Here is a 24839-nt window from a genome sequence, read left to right as displayed (position 1 = left end):
CTGGATCTTTGTATTTTTACCAAGATCCACAGATGATTCTGATACCCAAGAAAATGAGTCACTGTTCTAGACTAAAAAAGAATAAAGAGAGCTAACAACCAAATGCAGTACAGAATTTGGAATGCATTCTACTTAGAAGATGAACTCCTGTAAATGGCATTTTAGAAGCCAATGAAGAAACTTGGTAAGATAGATATTATGAATTATGGAGAGTTCCTTAAAAGCAATTATGGTACCACAGCTATATGTGACATTGTCTATGTTTGGGAGATATATACTGATGTAATAAAGGTCAAAGTATCATGATGTCCAAAACCTATTCTCAATGGTACAACACAGAATATACAGAAAAATAAATATGTCAAATTGTTAACTACTTTGAATCTACATATGGGTATACTGGTATTCATTATTTCAACTTTTCATATGTGTAGCAATTTTCATGATAAAATTGAGTACATAAATGGATGCTATTATTTTGCTATTCTTTCATTAATATTGATCTTAACTTCTGGACAGAGAAATAAATTCTACATTTTCTGCCTGCTGATATTTTTATCACTTCAAAAACTCTCCCTGATTCTTCAACAGCTGTTTTTTCAACATCTCCTCACTCACTAAACCCATAGGGTTTCTTTCCAAAATTAACTTTTTGGTGTAACTTAAGGAATGAACTCTTATTTTTTTATTTATATGAGAGAGAGAGAGAGAGAGAGGCAGAGACATAGGCAGAGGGAGAAGCAGGCTCCATGCACCAGGAGCCCGATGTGGGATTCGATCCCGGGTCTCCAGGATTGTGCCCTGGGCCAAAGGCAGGCGCCAAACTGCTGTGCCACCCAGGGATCCCCAGAAATGAACTCTTAATGAAAATCCTCTCATATTCTTTACTTCCCATGAAAGTTTATACAAAACAAGTTATTTAAAATTTAATAATGAAGGAATGGATGAGGTTTTTCTAAATTATTCACAATAATACTATTTTCCCAACAACATTAATGAAACATAAAAGCTGTTCTTTAGGTGATCCCTAGGTGCCTCAGCAGTTTGGCGCCTGCCTTCGGCCCAGGGTGTGGTCCTGGAGTCCTGGGATCGAGTCTCGTGTCGGGCTCCCTGCATGGAGCCTGCTTCTCCCTCTGCCCGTGTCTCTGCCTCTCTCTGTCTCTCATGAATAAAATCTTAAAAAATAAAATAAAAAAAAAGCTGTTCTTTATGAGCACAAGTGCCAAATACTCTTTTAAGGATTTTCCATGTACTAGAACACATTTATTCCTGTAATTGCACTAGTATGTACTTAAATTGTTGCCATTTACAAATGATACACAGAGGTAGGCACCTAATGTCACACAGGTAATGAAATGGCAATGGTGATAAAGCATCTGCCTCAGGTAGACATTAACTTACATTTGTTCCAACAATTTTCCTCCAGTTGGGGTTTGAAGGCTTTTCTAAGTATGTGAAATTAACATACCTAGCAAAATCTTTCATAATTGTGAACATGAAGGCTACCCTATATTTCTTTACATTCAGAGACTTTCTCACCAGAATGTCCCCTCAACACTAAGGTGTTTGCTGTGACTGTAAATCTTTTCACGTTACTTCTATTCAGTTTCTCACCAGTAGGAATACTGTGCTGTTGAGCAAATCTGAGTCCATGACGAAAGGTCTTCCCACCTTTTTTTATATTCATAGGATTTCTTGCCACTATGAACTTTCTGATGTTGAGTAAGCTGTTCATATCCAGTGAAGGTTTGCCCACATTCCTTATATTCATAGGACTTCTGGTGAGTATGAATTTTCTGATGTCGAGTAAGCTGACCATTCACAGTAAAGGCTTTCCCACATTCTTTACATTCATAGGGCTTCAGACCTGTATGAATCCTTTGATGGGCAATAAAAACTGACCTAAGTCTAAAGGCCTTCCCACATTCCTTACATTCATAAGGTTTCTCACCAGTATGAATCCTCTCATGTTGAATAAGGTTTGAGCTACAACTAAAGGTCTTTCCACATTCTTTACATTCATAGGGTTTCATACCTGTATGAATTCTCTGATGGGCAGTAAAAACTGAACTAAGTCTAAAAGTTTTCCCACATTCCTTACATTCATAAGGTTTCTCACCAGTATGAATTCTCTGGTGTACAGTAAGTTCATAATTATTGCTAAAGGCCTTTTCACATTCCTTACATTCAAAGGGCTTCTCACCAGTATGAATTTTAACATGTTGAATAAGGTTTGAGCTACGACTAAAGGCCTTCCCACACTCCTTACATTGATATGGTTTCTCACCAGTATGAATTCTCTGATGTACTCTAAGTTCACTACCACAAGTAAAGCATTTCCCACACTCCTTACATTCATAGGGGTTCTCACCAGTATGAATTCTGTAATGTCCAAGAAATTGATAGTGATGTCTAAAGGCCTTCCCACATTCCTTACATTCAAAGGGTTTCTCACCAGTGTGAATTCTCTGATGTACTCTAAGGTCTGTCCCACGATTAAAGCTCTTTCCACATTCCTTACATTCATAGGGTTTCACACCTATATGAATTCGCTGATGCTCAACAAGTTGGTACTGATGTCTGAAGGCTGTCCCACATTCCTTACATTCAAAAGGTTTCTCGCCAGTATGAGTTTTCTGATGTCGAGAAAGTTGTAGGTGAAGTCTAAAAGCCTTTCCACATTCCTTGCAACCATAGGGTTTCTCACCAGTATGAATACTCTGATGTTGAACTAGATTTGAGCCACGATTGAAGGCCTTGCCACATTCCTTACATTTAAATGGTTTCTCACCAGTATGAATGTTCTGATGTCGAGTAAGCTGTGTCAGAAGAGTAAAGGCCTTTCCACATTGCTTACATTCAAAGGGTTTCTCTCCAGTATGCATTCTATGGTGTTCAGTAAGTCGGTAATGATACCTAAAGGTCTTCCCACATTCCTTACATTCAAAGGGTTTCTCACTAGAATGGATTTTCTGATGCTGAATAAGATTTGAGCCACGATTAAAGCCTTTCCCACACTCTTTACATTCATATGGTTTCATGCCAGCATGAATACTCTGATGTTGAACAAGGTTTGAGACACGATTAAAAGACTTCCCGCATTCTTTACATTCAAATGGTCTCTCACCTGTATGAATATTCTCGTGGCGATTAAGCTGGGTGAGAATACTAAAGGCTTTCCCACATTTCTTACATTCAAAGGGCTTCTCACCAGTATGAAATTTCTGATGTCGAATAAGTTGTATATGGAGTCTAAAGGCCTTACCACATTCCTTACATTCAAAAGGTTTCTTTCCAGTATGAACACTCCGATGTTGAATAAGATTTGAACCACGACGAAACAACTTCCCACATTCCTTACATTCATAGGGTTTCACACCTGTATGAATTCGTTGATGCTCAACAAGTTGGTACTGATACTGGAAGGCTGTCCCACATTCCTTACATTCAAAAGGTTTCTCGCCAGTATGAGTTTTCTGATGTCGAGAAAGTTGTAGGTAAAGTCTAAAAGCCTTTCCACATTCCTTGCAACCATAGGGTTTCTCACCAGTATGAATACTCTGATGTTGAACAAGATTTGAGCCACGACTGAAGGCCTTGCCACATTCTTTACATTTAAATGGCTTCTCACCAGTATGAATGTTCTGATGTCGTGCAAGCTGTATCAAAAGACTAAATGCCTTCCCACATTCCTTACATTCAAAGGATTTCTCACCAGTATGAATTCGACAATGTTCAATAAATTGGTAATGATATTTAAAGGTCTTCCCACATTCCTTGCATTCAAAGGGTTTCTCACTAGAATGGATTTTCTGATGCTGAACAAGATTTGAGCCACGATTAAAGCCTTTCCCACATTCTTTACATCCATATGGCTTTGCACCTGTATGAATACTCTGATGTTGAACAAGGTTTGAGCTACGATTAAAGGACTTCCCACATTCCTTACACTCAAATGGTCTCTCACCTGTATGAATATTCTCATGGCGATTGAGCTGGGTGGGAAGACTAAAAGCTTTCCCACATTCCTTACACTTAAAGGGTTTCTCACCAGTATGAAATTTCTGATGTCGAGTAAGTTGGACAAGAAGTCTAAAGGTCTTCCCACATTCCTTACATTCATAGGGTTTCTCTCCAGTATGAATACTCTGATGCTGAATAAGATTTGAACCACGACTAAAGTACTTCCCACACTCCTTACATTGATATGGTGTATTTGTAGTGTGAATAAGAGACATACGATGAGAAGTATGCATTTTTTCATAGCTTATTATCTTTTGACTGATATACCCCTCTTGATGTTCCTGTTGTTCCCTAAATCTATTTCTGCATTTTGAGTCATTTCTCAAATTGGAGGTCTTGAGGCCAAGAGTTTTACTTATTTTCTTTATACTGTGTTTAGGCAAATTTATTTCACAAATATCATTTTCTGGAGATAACTTCTCAGCTCCATAATTTGACTCCAAATCTGAAAGAAAAGGAGAAAGCAAACACATTTTACCTTTCTGTATACATATATACAAAATCCATTAAAGAAATATACATATAAAAATATATAGGCATATAGAAAAAAATAACATATATATTGAAGTATATGTAATACATTTTCAGAGAATTTGAAAAAGGATAAGAGCTCCAAAAATGAAGAAAGTTTATGTTAGATGGTGATGCTCATTATAGGGGAAGAGATTAACCTTGTAAAATTTAGGTGTTAAGCAAAATCCTCTGGTAGGCTTGTTACAAATACTGATATTCAAGCAACTCAGATGCATAGAATCAGAATTTTTAGGAATAAATACTAAGATGCTGTATTTTTAATATCTCGAGCATTTTTAACATCTAATTCAAAGGCAGATCAAAGCTCAAAGATCCGTACTTAAAACTCTTTTGAATGGTTTGTACTTACGCTTATAATAAAATCCAAAACCTTTACCATGGATAACAAGACCACCTATGCAGCCACTGTCATCCGTTGGACCCCATCTCTACCATACTGTCTTCTCTTAGTGCTCTGAACATGATATAACCTTTCTTTAATATCTTTATGCTTTGGTCAGACTGTTTGATCACACAAGAATCCTGTGGCCTGAGCTGATTGTAACATTCTCATTTTTAAGGCCCAAAACAAATGTCTTCTCAGAATAGCTATACCTGCTAGGCCCACCTAATTATATCCCTCTCCTTTATTCTCTATTTAAGAATCTCATTCGTTGCCTTCACAATTTTTTAATTGTATGTTCATTCATTCATTAGCTCATTTCTCATTGTGTATTTTCTTATTCCTAAATGTGCCTAAGAGCAGACACAATCCTGATAGCATTCACCACTGAATAATAAGCCCATAGCACAGAATAGGTTTTAAGTAATTGGTAAAGCACTGATAATAAAGGTATATAATACAAAAGTGAGCCACTGGGAAAAGTTTATCACAATAATCATTCATTCAAAACTACTGAAATTGATAAATAGAATCGTCCTCATATTACTTGTTTCAAATGGGAACAAATGCACATCTGAGCCCTCAATTGGCCATGTATAGGTCACAATGGAAAAACAAACCACAGAAGGCAGGTAGAAACTTGAAGCTTGAGGGACAGTTGGTTGTGGCTGGGTGGTTCAACAGTTGAGCATCTGCCTTTGGCTCAGAACGTGATCCCGGAATCTGGGATCGAGTCCCACACTCTGGGCTCCTTGCATAGAGCCTGCTTCTCCCTCTGCTTAGGTCTCTGCCTCTCTCTCTCTCTCTTTCTGTGTCTCAAATAAATAAATAAATAAATAAAATCTTTAAAAAAAAAGAAACTTAAAGCTTGAGCCTTAACTAGGTTGATTACCTGCTGAAATACATCACCATGTTAAAGAAAATCAGCAGATGCCAACACTGAGATGACAGATGTTTGAATTACCTTACAAAGACTTTAAAACCATAATTATGCAAATGTTCTAATAAACAAACACAAATACTCTTGAAACAAATGGGAAAATGAAAAAATCTCAGTAAAAAATAGAAGATATAGGGAGAGTTCTGAAAAGATGCTGGAGTAGAAGGATCCTGCATTCACCTCCTTCCACAGACACAACAAGATAACAGCCATATCAGTGCAACTATGAAAATGACCTGAGAGTGGCAGAACAGACTTTCCATAGGTGATCAAGAGAGGAAGCCACATCAAAAAGGGTAAAAGAGGTGGAGACACAGCTGGGAACCAAACCCTCAGCGAGAATAACCACAAAAGGAGGGTCACCACAAGAAGAAAGAAGCAAGAGAATCAGACTCTACACCAGGTACCTCAGGCACACTGGAAAGATGAATCCCATTACATTTGGTTTTGAAAGGCAGTGGGACTTAACTTCACAAGTTTTTACAATCAGTGGGGCTTAACTATGGGTACTTTATTTTATTTTAAAGATTTTATTTATTCATAAGAGACACACACAGAGAGAGAAAGAGAGAGGCAGAGACACAGGCAGAGGGAGAAGCAGGCTCCATGCAGAGCACATGATGTAGGACTCAATCCCAGGACTCTAAGATTGGGCTAAAGGCAGCCACTCAAACACTGAGCCACCCACGCGTCCCTATTCTGGGTACTTTAAAAATCAGTAGGCTTAGTTCCAGAGGAGCCAGAGGATGAAAGGAAACTTGAGTTGCCATCCTTAAAGAGCCAACATAACAAACAACCTGCTGAGATACAGCATAGAAGCAGCAGTTTGAAGAATTGTTTTTGTTTGTTTGTTTGTTTTTACTATTCATGAGAGACACACAGAGAGAGGCAGAGACATAGGCAGAGGGAGAAGCAGGCTGCCCCTGGGGAGACCAATGTGGGACTCGATTCCAGGACCCCAGGGTCACGACCTGCACTAAAGGCAGATGCTCAACCACTCAGCCACCCAGGAGTCCCAGAAGCAGCAGTTTGAAAAGCGCCTGGGGTATACATAAAGAACATTTATTTATTAATCTCAGAATGTGTGCTGGAGGGACGGGGATCTTTAGGAAACTTCCCCCAAGAACACAAGAGCTGGTGGGAACCATTCCCTGCCCACCCCCAACTGCCACCTAGATAGCTGAAGCTTTAGGGAACCAGTGCAAACACACATCACCTACCTTGCTAGCCCTGCATGTCCCACCTTCACATTCTCCTGAGGATCTGTCCCATCCAATCTACCCCACTCCAAATGGGCTCCAGCCCCAACACACCCTGCAAGCAGTCCCAGTCAGGACCAGTACCACCCCCAAAGTGACTCCTGCTTTGTAGGGAGGGGAAGGATAACCACACATTCCAGTGTGCCCACAGCTCCAGCAACCAAACCTTATAGCTAGCAGTACAGAGAATACCCTGTTGATGAAAGTGTGACATCAGCCCTAGCAGATGGACTAAGAGCAGGCAGTCTGATTGCCAACCCCGTCTACCAGTAAAAAAGGAAACTCGCCCCCTCTCGAGGGACAAGGCAGGGAGAATACCTTGCAAGCTGGTACAAATACAGACCCAACAAATAGGCTGAGAGCACGCATCTAGTCTGACTGCTGACACCACTGAACTACAAGTCCCCAATGGTCCCTTAACAGCACAGTGACCAAACCTTGCCCAGAACTGACAAAGTGGGCCACTGCAGCCAATGGACTGAAGGCAAAAGAGGCTCTGCCACAACAGCTGAGCATAGGCAACCCACACAAGCAACATCTCTGAAGCACCTGGTTCTGGTAAACAATGGATTCTGCACTCCAGGATACCACAGAACCTCTTCTTCATAAGGCCACTACTTTCAAGATCAAAAGCTGTAACTGATTTTCCTAATACATAGAAACAAACACAAAGAGTTCTATAAAATGAGAAGACAAGAAAATGTCCCAAGTAAAAGAACAGGACAAAATCATGGCCAAAGAATGAAACGAAACAAAGATAAGCACTGTACCTGGTAAAGAATTCAAAGTAATGGTCATAAAGATACTCATTGGACTTGAGAAAAGAGTGGATGATCTTAGTGAGAATTTTGAAAACAAACAGTAAATATTAAAAAGAATTAATCAGAGATGAAGAACTCAATAACAAAAAATACACCAGAGGGAATCAATAGCAGATTAAAGGAAGCAGAAGAATGTATCAGCAACCTTGAAGGTAGGTTAATGAAAAGAAATCAAGCTGAATAGCAAAAATAAAAAGAATAATTAAAAATGAGGATAGATTAAGAAAACTTAGCAACATCAAATATAATAATATTTGCATTATATGGATCTCAGGAGAAGAGGGAGAAAAGGGGACAGAACATTTATTTGAAGAAATAATAGCTGAAAACTTCCCTATTTGGAGAAGGAAACAGACATCTAGATCCAGGAAGCACAGATAGCCCCCAATAAAATTAACCCAACAAGTTGCATACCAAGACACATAGTAATGAAAAATGGCAAAAGGTAATAATAGAGAATTGTAAAAGCATCAAGAGAAAAGAAAAGTTATATACGAGAGATAATCAGTAAGGCTATTCTGTTGATTTTTCAGCAGAAACATTGCAGGGCAAAGTGGAGTGGCATGACATATTCAGAATACTGGAAGGAAAACTTGCAACCAAGAATACTCTACCCAGCAAGGTTATCATTCAGAATAGGAGAGATAGTCTCTCATACAAACAGAAGTTAAAGGAGTTCATTACCACTTAACCTAGCTTTATAGGAAACATCAAAGGGAATTCTTTGAATGGAAAGAAAAAGGCCATAATCAGGAGTAAGAAAATTATGATAGTAGAAAATTTCACAGGTAAATGCAAACATATAATAAAAGTAAATTAATCACTTACAAAACCAACTTGGAGGTTAAAGCACAAAAGTAGTAAAATCAATTATATCTATAAAATTCAGCTAAGGGATTTACAAAATAAAATAATGTAAAGTATGACATCATATACATAAAATGGAATGGAGGGAGTAAAAACTTAGTTCTTTAGAATGGATTCCAATTTTAGCAACCATCTAATTAAAATTTTAGCAAATTTTAACAACTCAATATGGACCACTATATACCTAAGATGTTATACATGAACCTAATGGTAACCACAAATCAAAAACCTATAATAGATACACAAAAAAATAAAGAGAAAGGAATCCAAGCATAACACTAAAGAAAGCCATCAAACCACAAGGGAAGAAAGCAAGAGAAGAGAAGAAGAAAGGAAGCCTGGGTGGTTCAGCAGTCGAGCATCTGCCTTTGGCTCAGGGCATGATCCTGGAGTTCTGGGATCAAGTTCCGCGTCAGGCTTCCTGCATGGAGCCTGTGTCTCCCTCTGCCTGGGTCTCTCATGAATAAATAAATAAAATCTTTAAAAAAAAAAAAAGTAACAGAACTACAAAGCAACCATAAGACAAGTAACAAAATGGCCCTAAGTACATACCCATCAATAATTATTTTAAATGTAAATGGACAAAATGCTATCAGAAGACTACAATGACTGAATGCATTAAAAAAGCAAGACCTCACATCAGGTATAAAGACACATGCAGCGCAGCCCGGGAAGCTCAGTGGTTTAGCGCTGCCTTCAGCCCAGGGCCTGACCCTGAAGACCTGGGATCGAGTCCCACGTGGGGGAGTCTGCTTCTCCCTCTGCCTGTGTCTCTACCTCTCTCTCTCTCTGTGTATCTCTCATGAATAAATAAATAAAATCTTAGGGATCCCTGGGTGGCGCAGCGGTTTGGCGCCTGCCTTTGGCCCAGGGCGCGATCCTGGAGACCCAGGATCGAATCCCACATCGGGCTCCCGGTGCATGGAGCCAGCTTCTCCCTCTGCCTGTGTCTCTGCCTTCTGTGACTATCATAAATAAATAAAAAAATTTTAAAAAAATTAAAAAAAAAATAAGTTTACAAACATTAAAAAAAAAGACACATGCAGACAAAGTGAAACAATGGAAAAATATCTAGCATGCTAATGGAAATGAAAAGAACGCTATGGTAGCAATACTATATATTGGACAAAATACACTTTAACACAAAGGCTGTAACAAGAAACAAAGAATGACACTACATAACAGAGAAAGGGAACAATTCAACAAGATATAACAATTGTATATATTTATGCACCCAACATGGGAGCACCTAAATACATATAGCCACTATTAAGACATAAAGGAAGAAACTAACAGTAATACAATAACAGTAGGGGGCTTTAATACCTCTTATCTCAATGGATAAATCAATCAGGAAGAAAATCAATATGGAAACAGTGGCTTTGAATGACATATTGAACCAGATGGACCTAATAGATATATTCAGAACATTCCATCCAAAAATAGCAGAATACACATTCTTTTCAAGAGCATATGGAACATTCTCCAGAACAGATCGCATGTTAGGCCACAAAACAAGTCAACACAAAAAAACTAAAATTATATCATGCATCTTTTCCAACTGCAACAGTATAAAACTAGAAATCAAGTGCAAGAAAAAATCTGGAAAAAACACAAATACATGGATGCTAAACCACATGCTACTAAACAATGAATGGGTCAACCAAGAAATCAAAAAGGAAATAAAAAAATACATGGAGACAAATGAAAACACAATGGTCCAAAATCTTCGGGATGCAGCAAAAGCTGTTCTAAGAGGAAAGATTATAGCAACACAGGCCTTCCTCAGGAAATAAGAAAACTCCCAAATAAACAACCTACTTAAACCTAAAGGAGCTAGAAAAAGAAGAACCAACAAACCTAAAGCCAGTAGAAAGATGGAAATAATAAAGATTAGAACAGAAATAAATGAAATAGAGATTAAAAAAAAACAACAGAACAGATCAATGAAACCAGGAGCTGGTTCTTTGAAATAAAATTGATAAACCTTTAGCCAGACTTATCTAGAAAAAAAGGCAGGACTCAAATAAATAAAATCAGAAATGAAGGAAGAGACCTAACACCCAATACTACAGAAGTATAAAGAATTATAAAGAATACTATGAAAAATTGTATGCCAACAAATGGAAAACCTAGAAGAAATAAATTCCTAGAAACATATTTGCAAATGATATCTGATATGGGGTTAATATCCAAAATATACCAAAACCACAAATAATGCAATTAAAAAGTGGGCAGAGGACATGAAATAGACATTATTCCCAAGAAGACATACAGATGGCCAAGAGACACATGAAAAGATACTCAACATGACTCATCATCAGGAACATGTAAATCAAAATCACAATGAGGTATCACCTTACACCTGTTATCAGGGCCAAAATCAAAAACACAAGAAACAAGAGTTGGCAAGGATGTGAACAAAGGCATACTTATGCACAAACTGGTGCAGCTACTGTGGAAAACAGTATGGAGGTTCCTCAAAAAATTAAAAATAGAATTACCATAGGATCCATTAATTCCACTACTGGGTATTTACCCAAAGAATACGAAAATACTAATTTGAAAAGATATATGCTCCCCTATGTTTACCATAGTGCTATGTACAATAGTCAAGACATGGAAACAACCCAAGTATCCATCCCCATGAAGGATTTGATCTCAGGACCCTGAGGTCATGACCTGAGCCGAAACCAAGCGTTAGTCACTTAGCCAACTGAGCCACCCAGGTGCCCCCAAAATGGGTCACCATTGAAGAGATGTAAGAAACTAACTCATGATTTAGAAAATTAGTAAACAAAGGAAAAGAATATTTATCTTTAGGGATGCCTGGGTAGCTCAGTGGTTGAGCTTCTGCCTTTGGCTCAGGGTGTGTTCCCGGAGTTCCGTGATTGAGTCCCACATCGGGCTCCCTGCATGGAGCCTGCTTCTTCCTCTGCCTATGTCTCTGCCTCAGTGTGTCTCTCATGAGTAAATGAATAAATATTAAAAAAAGAATATTCATCTTTAATTTTCTATATGATCTGTAAAACTGAGTAACCAAGTAGTAAATAAGGTGAAGTTTCTTTTTACAGAGGCATTCCAGCTAAGAAATAAATGACATAATTAGTATATCCACCAATTTATAACCTCTAATGAATTAAGGGACATAGTAACTGCCTGTCAGTGACTGCTGATATCACTAAAACGAAAAATCCAGACATCGCATGCCAATGGACTGAAGAATATCTCACCATCACCTACAAAAAAAAGAAAAAAAAATTTCCCAAGAGTTTGATTAAGCTTCTTAATCAACTATCATTTTACAGGAAATAGGAGAAAAAGGAACCTGTTCCTCCATACCACCAAGATGCAATCAGCAAAATCCAGATGGTGTGAAGCTACAGGACAAATGATCTAATTTAATCAAGGTAGAACTGTTAACAAAAAAATCAAGAGGAACTTTTAATTTAAAAGAGACTTAAGGGACGCCTGGGTGGCTCAGCAGTTGAGCGTCTGCCTTCAGTCCAGGGCATGATCCTGGAGTCCTGGGATCGAGTCCCACATTGGGCTCCTGCATGGAGCCTGCTTCTCCCTCTGTCTATGTCTCTGCCTCTGTCTCTCATGAATAAATAAATAAAATATTTAAAAAAGAGAGAGAGAGAGAGAGACTTAAAAGACTTTTAAAAACAATACGTAAAACAAAATCAGACTGGAGATGTTCACTTGGACAATAAAGCTCTTGAGAAAACCTTTCCTGCAGGGAGGAGAAGGTTTGTAAATGCAAAGAGATACACAACAGGCTTACAGGACAGCTGGCAAAATCCTAACTCATGACCTTATGGTTACAAGTCTGTGGGTACCTTAAGATACTTAATCATGCAATTCTTGGGGATCCCTTGGTGGCTCAGTGGTTTAGCGCCTGCCTTTGGCCCAGGGCGTGATCCTGGAGTCCCAGGATCAAGTCTCACGTCATGCTCCTGCATGGAGCCTGCTTCTCCCTCTGCCTGTGTCTCTTGCCTCTCTCTCTCTGTGTCTCTCATGAATAAATAAGTAAAATCTTAAAAAAAAAATCATGCAATTCTTTATATGGTCTTCTGTATTCTTGTCATACTTAGTTTGTTTAAAAACTAAAAAATGAGGAAAACTTTCCACATAGATCAGAACATGGCTCCAAGTAATTCCTGAAAAACATTCTATATTCTTCACAATGACAATCAGAACCTTGTATGATCTGGTCCTGGCCTAACTCCCAGACTTCCCTTCCCACCAACCCTTTGCCCCTCTGCTCTAACCTTCTTACTGCTCCCACAGAGACCATTTCTCTCTCAGAGCCTGTGTGTGTCTCCTGCTCAGACTAGAGTGCTGTTGCCCAGATTTGTGGCCTGACTCCTCTCTTCACGACTCTGTGCAAGCACACCCACTTTGAGACATGCTCCCCAACCACCCAAGCCTGTCATTTTCACCCTATTGCTCCTATATACTTGTCTGCACAGCAGGATTCCTGACAGTACTGATTCACTCATCTGCTTGTTTGACCCAGGTCTTGCCAACTGCAAGTCAAGTGCATGAGAGCAGTGATTCTATCAATCATGAGGAGTTGATGGCCTCTCTGGACCAGCCGACCAGACTGCGGTGATGTACCGCACCAAACCCACTCCCCAACAGAACCTGGTCCTGAGCTGGCTGAGAAGCTGGGCAGCTTGGTGGAAAATAAGGAGCAGTTGTTTTTTTTTTTTAGGAGCAGTTGTTTAACCACAAGCAGGGTACCTATGGTGGCTACTTCCAAGACCAGAAGGATGGCTACCGGAAGAACGAGGGCTACATGCATCGGGGCAGCTACTGCCAGCAGCAGTTTCAGACAGGCTACTGATGGCCTCGCTTTGTGCCTCAGTCATGTTCATTTCATATACAGAGCCAAGCAGTGCTTTGCTTGGAGAGGACACTTGATAAATATTGGCTGAGTATATGAATACATTTTTTAGACACAGGAACACATACAGAAATTTAAATGCAGGGGCGCCTGGGTGGCTCAGTTGGTTGAGTGGCCAGCTCTCAGTTTCTGCTAGGGTCATGATCTCAAGGTCCTGGGATCGAGCCCTGTGTTGGGCTCTGCTCTCAGTGAGGAGTCTGCTTAAGGATCCTCTCTCTCTTTCTCGCTCTCAGTCTTTTTCTCTGCCCCTACCCCTGTTCTTAAAAAAATAAATCAATCTTAAAAAAAAAAAAAGAAATTTAAATGTGAAAATTGGAAAGCAGCTGGATGCAAAATATATGCTAAAAGGTAACATGGGGGAGGGGAGGGAAGGCCCGCCAGGGTGGCTCAGTCAGTTAAGTGTCTGACCCTTGATTTTGGCTCAGGTCATGGTCTCAGGGTCACGAGATGGAGCCCTACGGCAAACTCCTCACTCAGCGTGGAAGTCTGCTTGGGATTCTCTCTCTCTCCCTCTGCCCCTCGCTCCTACTCATGTGCTCTCTCTCTCTAATAAATAAATAAATAAATAATTTTTTTAAAAAGGTTACATTGGGAAAGAAAGAGGACACTCACTTCACTAAAAGAAGAAATAAGGGAATAAAAATTAGAGGTGATTAGCAAAAGATAGGAGTTCCTTTGAAAGCCCATGCTGTGATCTTTATTTCCTTCTTAGATCTCAGGCATTTTTATCCAGCAGGCCTTGGGTCTTTCAAGGAATTTTTCCAAACCACAACTCAGGGGTATGACCCCTCTCTGACCCCTCCTGATCCTCTCTGCTGGCTTCTCCCCTACTCACCTGGGTACCATCCACTTGTCTCTCTCCTCACAACCACCCAGAGCTCTTTCTCTTGCTCCAATAAGGTAATCACATTTGGCTTAGAGATGGAAATTCCTGCTAAAAAAAAAAAAAAGAAAAGAAAAAGAAATGAATGACACATGGTGTACAAAAACTTTTTTTTAATAAACACAACCCTCCCCCCTAAAAAAACAAACCAAAAAACTTTGGTTGAGACCTGGTTAAATTTTTTTTTTTTTAAGATTTTATTTATTTTGGGCAGCCCAGGTGGCTCAACGGTTTAGCACCGCCTTCAGCCCAGGGCCTAATCCTGGGGACCTGGGATCAAGTCCCGCGTTGGGCTCCCTGCATGGAGCCTGATTCTCTCTCTGCCTCTGCCTCTCTCTCTGTCTCTCATGAATAAATAAATAAAATCTTTAAAAAATATTTTATTTATTTATTCATGAGAGACACGGAGATAGAGAGGCAGAGACACAGGCAGAGGGAGAAGTAGGTTCCCCAAAAGAAGCCCAATGTGGGACTCAATCCCGGATCCCAGGATCACGCCCTGAGCCAAAATCAGATGCTCAAACGCTGAGCCACTCAGGTGTTCTAAGATCTGGTTAAATTTGAAATAATATTGTTTTTAGAGGGGACAAGAGAAGAAGGAGAGAGGAAATCTCAAGCAGGCTCCACACCCAGCATGCAGCCCAACACCAGGCTTGATCTCATGACCCTGAGATCATAATCTGAGCTGAAATCAAGAGTCAGACGCTTAACTAATTGAGCCACCCAGGTGCCCCAACCTTTGTAGTACTTTTTTTTTTAAGATTTATTTATTTATTCATGAGAGACAGAGAGAGAGAGAGGCAGAGACACAGGCACAGGGAGAAGCAGGCTCCATGCAGGGAACCTGATGTGGGACCTGATCCCAGGACTCCAGGATCACGCCCTGAGCCGAAGGCAGGCACTAAACCTCTGAGCCACCCAGGCATCCCCATTTGTAGTAATTTCAAAGTCAAAATGATATTGAGAAAAGACTTCAGAGAAGGGTTGAATGAGAGCAGCAAGGTTAGAGAAAGGACTTATTTTATTTAAACTCATATAGACTCTGTCCTTTAAGAGGAAGTACAATTCAGTAGCTGAAAACATGAACCTTCAAGCCAGAGTGGCCAATGTAAACCCTGGTCTCTGCTATCCTGTAGCGATACGACCCCAAGTAAGCCCTTTAAACTCTGTCCATCAGTTTTCCCATCTCTAAAATGGGGATGATAATAATACCTACTTTATAGGGTTCATATTAAAACTGAATTAGTTAATGTATGTAAAACACTTCCAACATTGCCTAGCATATAGTACTACAAAGTTAACTAGCATTTTTATTGTTGTTATTTATTTTGTCTCCTTAGACATTTTGGTTCATTCTTAGTAAGTTCATTTCATGAAATATACACACTTCATGGCCTGAAACTTTCAACTATGAAGCAGGTAAAGAATGTTTGTTGGGGCGCCTGGGTGGCTCAGTTGGTTAAGTGTCTGCCTTTGGCTCAGGTCATGATCCTGGGGCCCTAGGATTGAGCTCTACATCAGACTCCCTGCTTAGCAGGGAGTCTGCTTCTCCCTCTATCCCTGTTGCTCCCACTGCTTTTGCTCTCTCTGTGGAATAAATAAATACAATTAAAAAAGAAAAAACAAAAGGAATGTGTATTAAAGGAAATGGAATTTTAAATGAATTTGGGTGACTCAATCAATATATAAATCATAGAGGAGCTTTTGATAGAAAAACTCAGAACATGGGATCCCTGGGTGGCGCAGCGGTTTGGCGCCTGCCTTTGGCCCAGGGCGCGATCCTGGAGACCCGGGATCGAATCCCACGTCGGGCTCCCGGTGCATGGAGCCTGCTTCTCCCTCTGCCTGTGTCTCTGTGCCTCTCTCTCTCTCTGTGACTATCATAAATAAATAAAAATTAAAAAAAAAAAAAAGAAAGAAAAACTCAGAACACTGTCTCCTTCCAAGTAGGTCAGAAAAAAAAAACCAAGACCCAGAACATTTAGAGTAAATCTGAGATCAAACACAATACAAAGCTGTTTTCTTAGACAATGATCATATAATGAATGTCTGAGAGTCCTAATTGTATCCCGTGGTTATTAGGAAAGAGGCAGTTACAGAGAGGGCCAGTGTAAAGGAGAAAGTTCAGATATAGGTAGGTAAGACACAGGCACTTTGCGGACATGCCCGTTTTTAACCTGACGAATCCCAAACTATTTCTTTTGGGAACAAGAAGGAACTCAGCTATTTCTTAACAGATGACCCTGAAACTCACTGAAAGGAAAGTTGATATTCCAGAAAAGAGACACTAACAATTTATTAAATTATTGGTTTAAATTATTTCAAATTAAGTTCTTCAATGAAATCATTAAAATTCAAATTAAATTATTAATTATACTCGCTCAATATCAATTTTATTATCATGTTAATTAATCTTTAGAACAAACTACTATTGGGGGAGACAGTCTTACCTAGTGAAACCAGGTTGCTGTAGGTCTCCAACATCACATCCCTGTACAAAGCCCTCTGAGCAGGGTCCAGGCACTCCCACTCCTCCTGGGAGAAGCTGATGGCCACGTCCCTGAATGACAGAGATCCCTGAAATCACACACACACACACATACACACACACACACGCATTACAGTGAAACCGAAGGAGATTATTGTAAGGTGAACAAAGAGGAGGCGAAGAACAGCACTGCGAGACAGGAGCAATGTAGAATTTCATAGGGTGCCTGCAAGTTCTTGAAGACTCTTGCTGCTGCAGAGCAAACTTCCTGTGTGCTGCGGGATAACCTACTGACCTCAGCATGGCTGGGAATGGCTAAAGAAATGTGAAGTCATCATATTTCAGGAAAACAAATACCAACTTACGTAGGCCATGTTTTTAGAACAACAAAATTGGTCCATCTTCCTCATGCTTCCCCTCCTAGAGAAAAAAAAAAAAAAAGAAGAAAGGCTGAAGCCAAGCTGTGCCTTGTTGCTCTCTAGGTGATTTAAATTAATACAACAATTTTTTTCTTCCATTTCTGTATCCCACCTACTCCCTAAGATGCCTCTTTTATCCCTCTCTGCTTCACACACTCTCCCTTTCCCTCTGATCCTCCAATCGCTCCCTCCCACCCCCCATACAAATTGGCATCAAACATGAGGAGTCTAGACAAAATTGAGCCCTCCCTCAAGTCCTGGGGAACATGCTGTCCTCCAAAATATCTCAGCATGAGGGACCCTACATTCCTGGGATAAATGACAAGACCTAGGGCTGGGCCCCATATCCTGCTCTGTGCAGATCTTCCTCCCTGTGTCCCACTTTTCAGGGCTGAAAACGGGTCATGTCATCCAAATTGGAACCTCTTTGTAAATTCAGGATTGGGAGAAGTAGAGCAAGGTAGAAAACTGGAAAGGATGTAGATGGAATTGCTCAGGCAGTGTTCAGCTTTCTAAGTCCAGCAAAGCCAACTAGTTAAGTATATAGCAGGGCATCCACGTAATGGAATACTATGTAGTCATTACATATTCAAGATACATGGTCAGCAGAAAAATCAGGTTACAAAATAGGATGCAGAATGATCCCATCTATAAAATATATATATATTTCAAATATAACTCTATAAATTCCAAGTTAATGCCACACAGTAGTTACAATTATGAAGCACCCTTAAGCAAAAAGTAGAGAATTGGGGCCACAGTGCAGTGATAAGAACTATTAATGTGACATACAGTTTTCTGGAATTTTTTCTGTCAATGTCTGTTAGTCTTAATATATATATATATAAAAATTCATTCCTATAAACTCTCAAAGTACGCTAGATGACTTTTTCTGATGGACTTGTCATATTCTGCTATACATTTATTCTTGTTCAGACTTCATCTGTGCTAGAGTAATAAGAAACCTAAAAGTGGTGGCTGTGTCCTCTCCATCATTATCACCATATCCAACATATTGCAGGTACCTGAGCATCTTACAATGAACACAAATCCCAATTCCAGGAATCTTCCATAGGAAACAGCTATGGAAGCACACATGATACACACACAAAGATGATTATTAGAGGATGCTCTATAATGACCCCAAATTAGAAACTTAAATTTATCTAATAGTTGGCAGATGGTCCACTGTACGATGGCATACTATGCCATTATTTATTATAAAAATCCCTATTAATTGATGGGGGGAAAAATTCAAAGTCAAGTACTAAGTGAGGGTTTAAAAAGGGTTTAAAAAGGATACCAAATTTCAAGGACACTTGGGTAGCTCAGTTGGTTAAGCTGTCAACTCTTAATTTTGGCTCAGGTCATGATCTCAGAGTCCTGAGATCGAGCCTGGCGTGGGTTCCACACTCATCGCAGAGTCTGCTTGAGATTCTCTCTCTACCTCTGCCCCTTCCCCTGCTTGCTCTCATTCTCTCTCCCTCTCTAATATATAAATGAATAAAATCTAAATAACTAAATGTGTACCTAATTTCAAATATAGTATCCTATCATTAATATTAACTCCTTAATCATTATTACTAAGGATAATAAAAATTATATTTGTTTGGTTTTTTTTAATTTATATATTCATGAGAGACATAGGCAGGAGGAGCAGGCTCCCTGTGGGAAGCCTGATTTAGGACCCTGGGATCAGACCTGAGCCAAAGGCAGATGTTTAAGCACTGAGCCATCCAGGTGCCCTGAAAATCGCATTTGTTAAAGAAACTTAATTCCAAAAAAAAAAAAGAAACTTAATTCCACTGTTTCCCTTTTTCTTGTGAGTGAGCCTGAAGCCTGCTTAAGATTCTCTCTCTCTCTGCCCCTCCCTCCCCCTGCTCATGCTCTCTCTCTCTAAAAAACAAAAAAACCTCACCACAATAAAGCTACTTCCAAATTAAACCATAAAAATAAAAACAGAACTATCAGGAACTGGGTACTTCCAGTCATTAAAGAACCGAGCTTGTGAGAGAGTCAACAAAGAAATCAATGTGACTGTAGCAACTAACCTGAACCAGTTCTAACATCCTTAACTGTATCTCAGCAATATAATTAGAAATTTTCATGATCAAGATTCTTCTCTGAAAGAACACAATGCAGGTAAGCAGCACCTGCAGACCAAATAAGAAAATGCACGGGATATACACAGTACCATGTTCGGTTCTCTTCTTCATTAAAAAACTGATGAAGGGGATCCCTGGGTGGCTCAGTGGTTTAGTGCCTGCCTTTGGCTCAGGGCGCAATCCTGGAGTCCCGGGATCAAGTCCCACGTCGGGCTCCCTGCATGGAGACTGCTTCTCCCTCTGCCTGTGTCTCTGCCTCTCTCTCTCTATGTCTATCATAAATAAATAAATAAATAAATAAATAAATAAATAAATAAATAAATAAATAAATAAATAAAAAATCTTAAAAAAAAAACTGATGAAAACATCATTTTGGAGAGAATCCTTATAGAATGTCCTCACTTAGTAAATGTGATTTACATACAACATCTTCTTGGGTACTACTCTTCTAACATGAATACTGCTTAACATAAGATCAAATGTTTTCTCTTTTCATGATTATTTATCAATGTAGTTTTTTAAGTGCATGATACTCCATCACTAGATGGAGTATATAGTCTAGTGTGATTTGCTCAGTTTGTACAAGATCATTCTACATATCACTCCAAGTATCAGTCTTTTGATGTTAGACAGGGTTTCTCATCCTCAGCATTAATACCATATTGAGCCAGATAATTCTTTGCTGGGGGAAGAAGGGTGGTGCATTGTAGAATGCTTAGTAGCATTTTTGTCCTCCACTTATTGGATCCAAGTATCACTGTCCCCACACTACGGCAACCAAAGTTGCCTCTAAATATTACCAAATGTCCCCTGGAGAGCAAAATCACCCCGTTAATAATTACTTATCTATACTGAGTCCAAGCCTTTTAGGTCCTGCATACTTTGAATAATCTCATGAAATTATATACTTTCCCTGCAAACCCCACCATAACCCTTTGGTATACTATTTCAAGGGATTTGTGGTCCCCGGAGACCAGAAGTAGAATCACGGCAACTCAGGGTTAAGCACTTTTATTATTTTTTTTAAGAGTGGGAGAGATGGGGGGTGAGTGGGGCAGAGGAAGAGTAAGATAATCTTTAGTAGTTTCCACATCCAGTACGGAGCCCCACACAGGGCTTGATCCCACAACTCTGAGACCATGACCTGAACTGAAATCAGGAGTCAGATGCTTAACCAACTAACTGAGGCATCCAGGCTTTCCAAAAATTTTTTATTCTATACTGTTTGAGCATCTCACTCATTTTCTTAATATGCAGGCAGCAATAACCATGGATCACATATTGCTGATGCCCTCGTATAGAAACTAAGAGGAATGAGTTAAAACACACATGAAGAACAGCTAAGACCTATCAAGCACTTACTGTATGGATGGGACCGCTTTAAGGGGCTTTAATACATATTAACTCATCTACCATTCATTACAAACCTGAGACAGCCAGGAAGAGAGAGCCAATATTCCAACCCAGATAGTCTGGATCCACAGCCCCTCCTCTCAATCACACTACACTGCTTCTCACAGCTCACACAAAAGGAAGCCAAACACACAACTGCCAAACTTCAAAGAGATGTGGCCAATAATACAAACTTCAGCTGATGGAATTCCCTGGAAAAATCCTAGCTCTTACTGATACCAGCTTCTGCTACTATCACGTTCCCATTTTTGAAAGCCTCACACTGACTAAAATCAGCTAGCCATCTCCACTCTTCTCTTGCTTTGTAAAGCAGGCCCTTGGGGCGCCTGGGTGGCTCAGGTCATGATCCTGGGGTCCTGGGATCAAGTCCCGCATTGGGCTCCCCAAGGGGAGCCTGCTTCTCCCTCTGCCTGTGTCTCTGCCTTTCTCTCTCTCATAAATAAATAATTTTTTTTTTTTTTTTTTTTTTTTTAAAGAAAAAGAGCGCAGCCTGGGGGGCTCAGCCGTTTAGCGCTGCCTTCAGCCCAGGGCATGATCCTGGAGACCCGAGATCGAGTCCCACGACAGGCTCCCTGCATGGAGAGCCTGCTTCTCCCTCTGCCTGCGTCTCTGCCTCTCTCTGTGTCTCATAACTAAATAAAATCTTAAAAAAAAGAAGAGAGAAAGAAAAGAAAAGCAGGTCCTTAAAGAGCAAAAGGTACCCAGTGTGTGATTCCACCTAATTTTCTTCTTACCAAATCAGAGTCTAAAATAAAGCTTTAACATTAACTGCTGGTTTATTTCCTTGTTATCTCAGAAAAAGGGAGTGCTCAAGATGTGAACTATTTACGATACTGTTTTTGGTATTTACCAAGTTACTTACCCAGTGAATATTGTCAAGAGGTGAGGTGCCATGGGGGACCAAATGGTGGGGTATCAATTTGCACGTCTCCCTACATTTCCTGAAAACTCACAGGCACCTCTCTATTCTAGAAAACAAAAACGCATTTCTCAGGCAATACAAAGCACAAACTCACCCTTGACTTTAGACGTGCGGTAATAATAGTCTCCCATCCTTCTCGGAGTCCTTCTTTTGGGTAATGGTATGACTGAAGAGGGAGAAGGCGAGCATGAGACCCCAGGCTTTTCTGGGAACGCAGACTAAATTTAAAAGTACCCTCCAGGGCCACACCTCCCTTACTTCGCACAAAATGGGATGGGAGTAAAAGGAGGAATCGGTCCCCGCGTTCGAAGCTGGTTCCTGGGGACGCAACTCCGAGAATGCGGTGGTTCGCAACAGGTAGCTGCCCTCGTGGGGGGCCCAGACAGGCACTTCCAGGGCTTAAGTCCCCATCCCAAGGCCAGGCCCGGGCTTTCCGGAGGAAACCTTTCATTCTGGGCTCAGCGTCTGACCTCTCTACAGGGGCCACGGGCATGCTGCAGCCACGTGGCTGGGAGGGGAGGAAGCGGCGGGCCGCCGGTCCCGTGACTCACACTGACACGCACACACAGCCACGGCGAAGCACGCTCACCACACGCCCCCTCTCCCCGTCACCGCAGCACCACGCGCGCCCTCACGCACGCACCGCCACACTCCGCGGCCGCCCCTCGCGGTCGCACAGTCCCCCTCCTCGCTGCGCGCGCGCACGCGCTCAGGCGCCCTCCCTCGGGTGCCTGTCAGCGCCCTGTCCTGAGCGCCTCTCTCTGCCCACACACGCTGGCGGGTCCCTCCGGCTGGGGTCCTGGTCAGCAGAGGCCTCTGGCAGCCACGAATTCTCTCCTCCGCCGGAGGGCCTCATCCCTCCAGGACAGGGACCCCCGGATGCCGGAAGTGGCGGCTAGTTGGGCGTGGAGGCCACTGGGAAATGAAGTCCCAAGCAGGGAATGCCTCAGAAGCCTGGAGCTCTCCGGCTCATATTGTTCCCGGCATGCAATTTGGACCCGCCCCTAGCGGTGCCGAGCCCAGGGATTTGTGGGAGTCCCAGCCGCCGGGAGCACGCAGGCGCAGGCTGCTGGTAACTCTGAGGATGCCTCTGGAAGGAACATTGCTTCTTCTTAGAGCCTCAGTGTAACTTACTTTTCTCATTAAGGAGAAAAATGCAAATGAATATAAAAAGAAGGCAGAGTCTTATATATAGAAAACCCTAAAGACTCCACCCAAAAACTCAGAATGAAGGATTCAGTAAAGTTATGGGATACAAAGTCAACATACAAAACTCAATTGTGTTTTTATACAGCAACAAAACAAATTAAGGAAACCATCTCATTCATAATAGCATCAAAAACAATACAAATTTAGGAACAAGTTTAACCAAGGAAGTGCATGAGTTCTACTAGAAAGAAATGGAAGAAGACAAAAATAAATGGAAGGATGTTTCATGTTCATGGATTGGAAGAATTAATATTGTTAAAATGTCTGTATTACCCAAAGTGATCTACAGATTTGATGTTATCCCTATCAATGTTCCAGGGCATTTTAGAAAAAAAAAATCCTAAAGTTCAGTTGGAAGGACAAAAGACTTTGAATAGCCAAAGCAATCTTGAGCAAGAACAATAAAGTTGGAGGCATCACACTTCCTGACTTCTAATTATATTATAAAGCCATTGTAGGGGGCACCTGGGTGGCTCAGTCGGTTAAGTGACCAACTTTTGATTTCAGATCAGGCCATGGTCCCAGGTTCCTGGGATAGAGCCCCAGGTTGGGCTCTGTGCTCAGTGGGGAGTCTGATTGAGGACTCTTTCTCTCTCCTTCTCCCTTTGCCCTCCCTCATTCTTCTCTAAAGTAAATCTAAAAATCTAAAAAAAAGAAAAAAGAAAGAAAGAAAGCCACAGTAATCAAACAGCATGGTCTTGAAATAAAAACAGACACAGATCAATGGAACAGAATAGAGAGCCTAAAAATAAATCCATACATATACAGTCAAACAATCATCAACAAGGGTGCCAAAATATATAATGGAGAAGGATAGTTTCTTGGATAAATGGTGCAGGAAAAACAGGATATCCATATGCAAAAAAATGGGACCCTTATCTTATGCCATACACAAAAATCAACTAAAAATAGATTAAAATTACATAAGACCTAAAACCACAAAGCCCCTAGAAGAAAACAGAGAAAAAGCTCATTGATATTGGTCTTGACAATGATTTCTTGGCTATGACACCAAAAGCACAAGCAACAAAAGCAAAAATAAATGAGCCTAATTCATAACAAAAGAAACAATATGAAAAGGCAAGATACAGGTGAAAAATATTTGTAAACCATATATACAATAAAGGGTTAATATCCAAAAAAAAGGAACTCCTATAATTCAATAGCTCAAATATATACATTTGATTTAAAAGTAGACAAAGGTCCAGAATACACATTTCTCAAAGAAGGAGTACAAATGACCAACGGGTATGTGAAAAGGTGCTCAACATCACTAATCATCAGGGAAATGCAAATCAAAATACAATGAGATATTACCTCACATCTGTCAGAAAGACTATTATTAAAGGGAAAAAAAGGAAAGATAATAAGTGTTGGTGAAGATGTAAAGAAGAAGGAATCTTTGTGCACTGTTGGTGGAAATGTAATTGGTGCAGCCACTATAGAAAATAGTATGGAGGGATGTACAGTGTGGCACATGCATACAATGGAACATTATTGACCCTTTAAAAAGAAGGAAATCCTGCCATTTGTGACAACATGGATAAACCTGGAGGACATTATGCTAAGTGAAATAAGCCAGACAGAAGAAGACAAATACTCTCTTACTTATATGTGGAATCCAAAATAGTCAAGATCATAGATGCAGAGAGAAAATAGTGG

General features: G+C 40.5%; 1 protein-coding gene across 13 annotated transcripts; it reads right to left on the bottom strand.

Annotated features, from left to right (window-relative positions):
• Positions 1 to 1241: 1241 nt before the first annotated feature.
• On the bottom strand, positions 1242 to 22941 carry LOC144285940 (uncharacterized). 13 transcript variants are annotated; one of them, XM_077851860.1, is made up of 7 exons: positions 22612 to 22940; positions 22063 to 22134; positions 19723 to 19905; positions 17475 to 17529; positions 17072 to 17181; positions 14574 to 14672; positions 1242 to 4468 (listed from the first exon to the last, which is right to left on the bottom strand). In XM_077851860.1, the coding sequence occupies exons 5-7, from the start codon at positions 17103 to 17105 to the stop codon at positions 1611 to 1613; spliced, it is 2991 nt and encodes a 996-aa protein (XP_077707986.1). In that variant the 5' UTR covers positions 17106 to 17181; positions 17475 to 17529; positions 19723 to 19905; positions 22063 to 22134; positions 22612 to 22940; the 3' UTR covers positions 1242 to 1610. The 13 variants fall into 13 exon arrangements, with proteins under 13 accessions (XP_077707986.1, XP_077707933.1, XP_077707960.1 ...); XM_077851807.1 differs by having other exon boundaries at positions 17072 to 17198; positions 22612 to 22939; XM_077851834.1 differs by having other exon boundaries at positions 17072 to 17198; positions 22742 to 22939.
• Between the last annotated feature and the right edge of the window lie 1898 nt (positions 22942 to 24839).

This window comes from Canis aureus, chromosome 1 (genome assembly GCF_053574225.1).
Source record: "Canis aureus isolate CA01 chromosome 1, VMU_Caureus_v.1.0, whole genome shotgun sequence".
Classification (NCBI taxonomy): domain Eukaryota; kingdom Metazoa; phylum Chordata; class Mammalia; order Carnivora; family Canidae; genus Canis; species Canis aureus.
The sequence above is the reverse complement of the archived record's forward strand: the minus strand, read 5'-3'. Positions and strand labels throughout refer to the sequence as shown.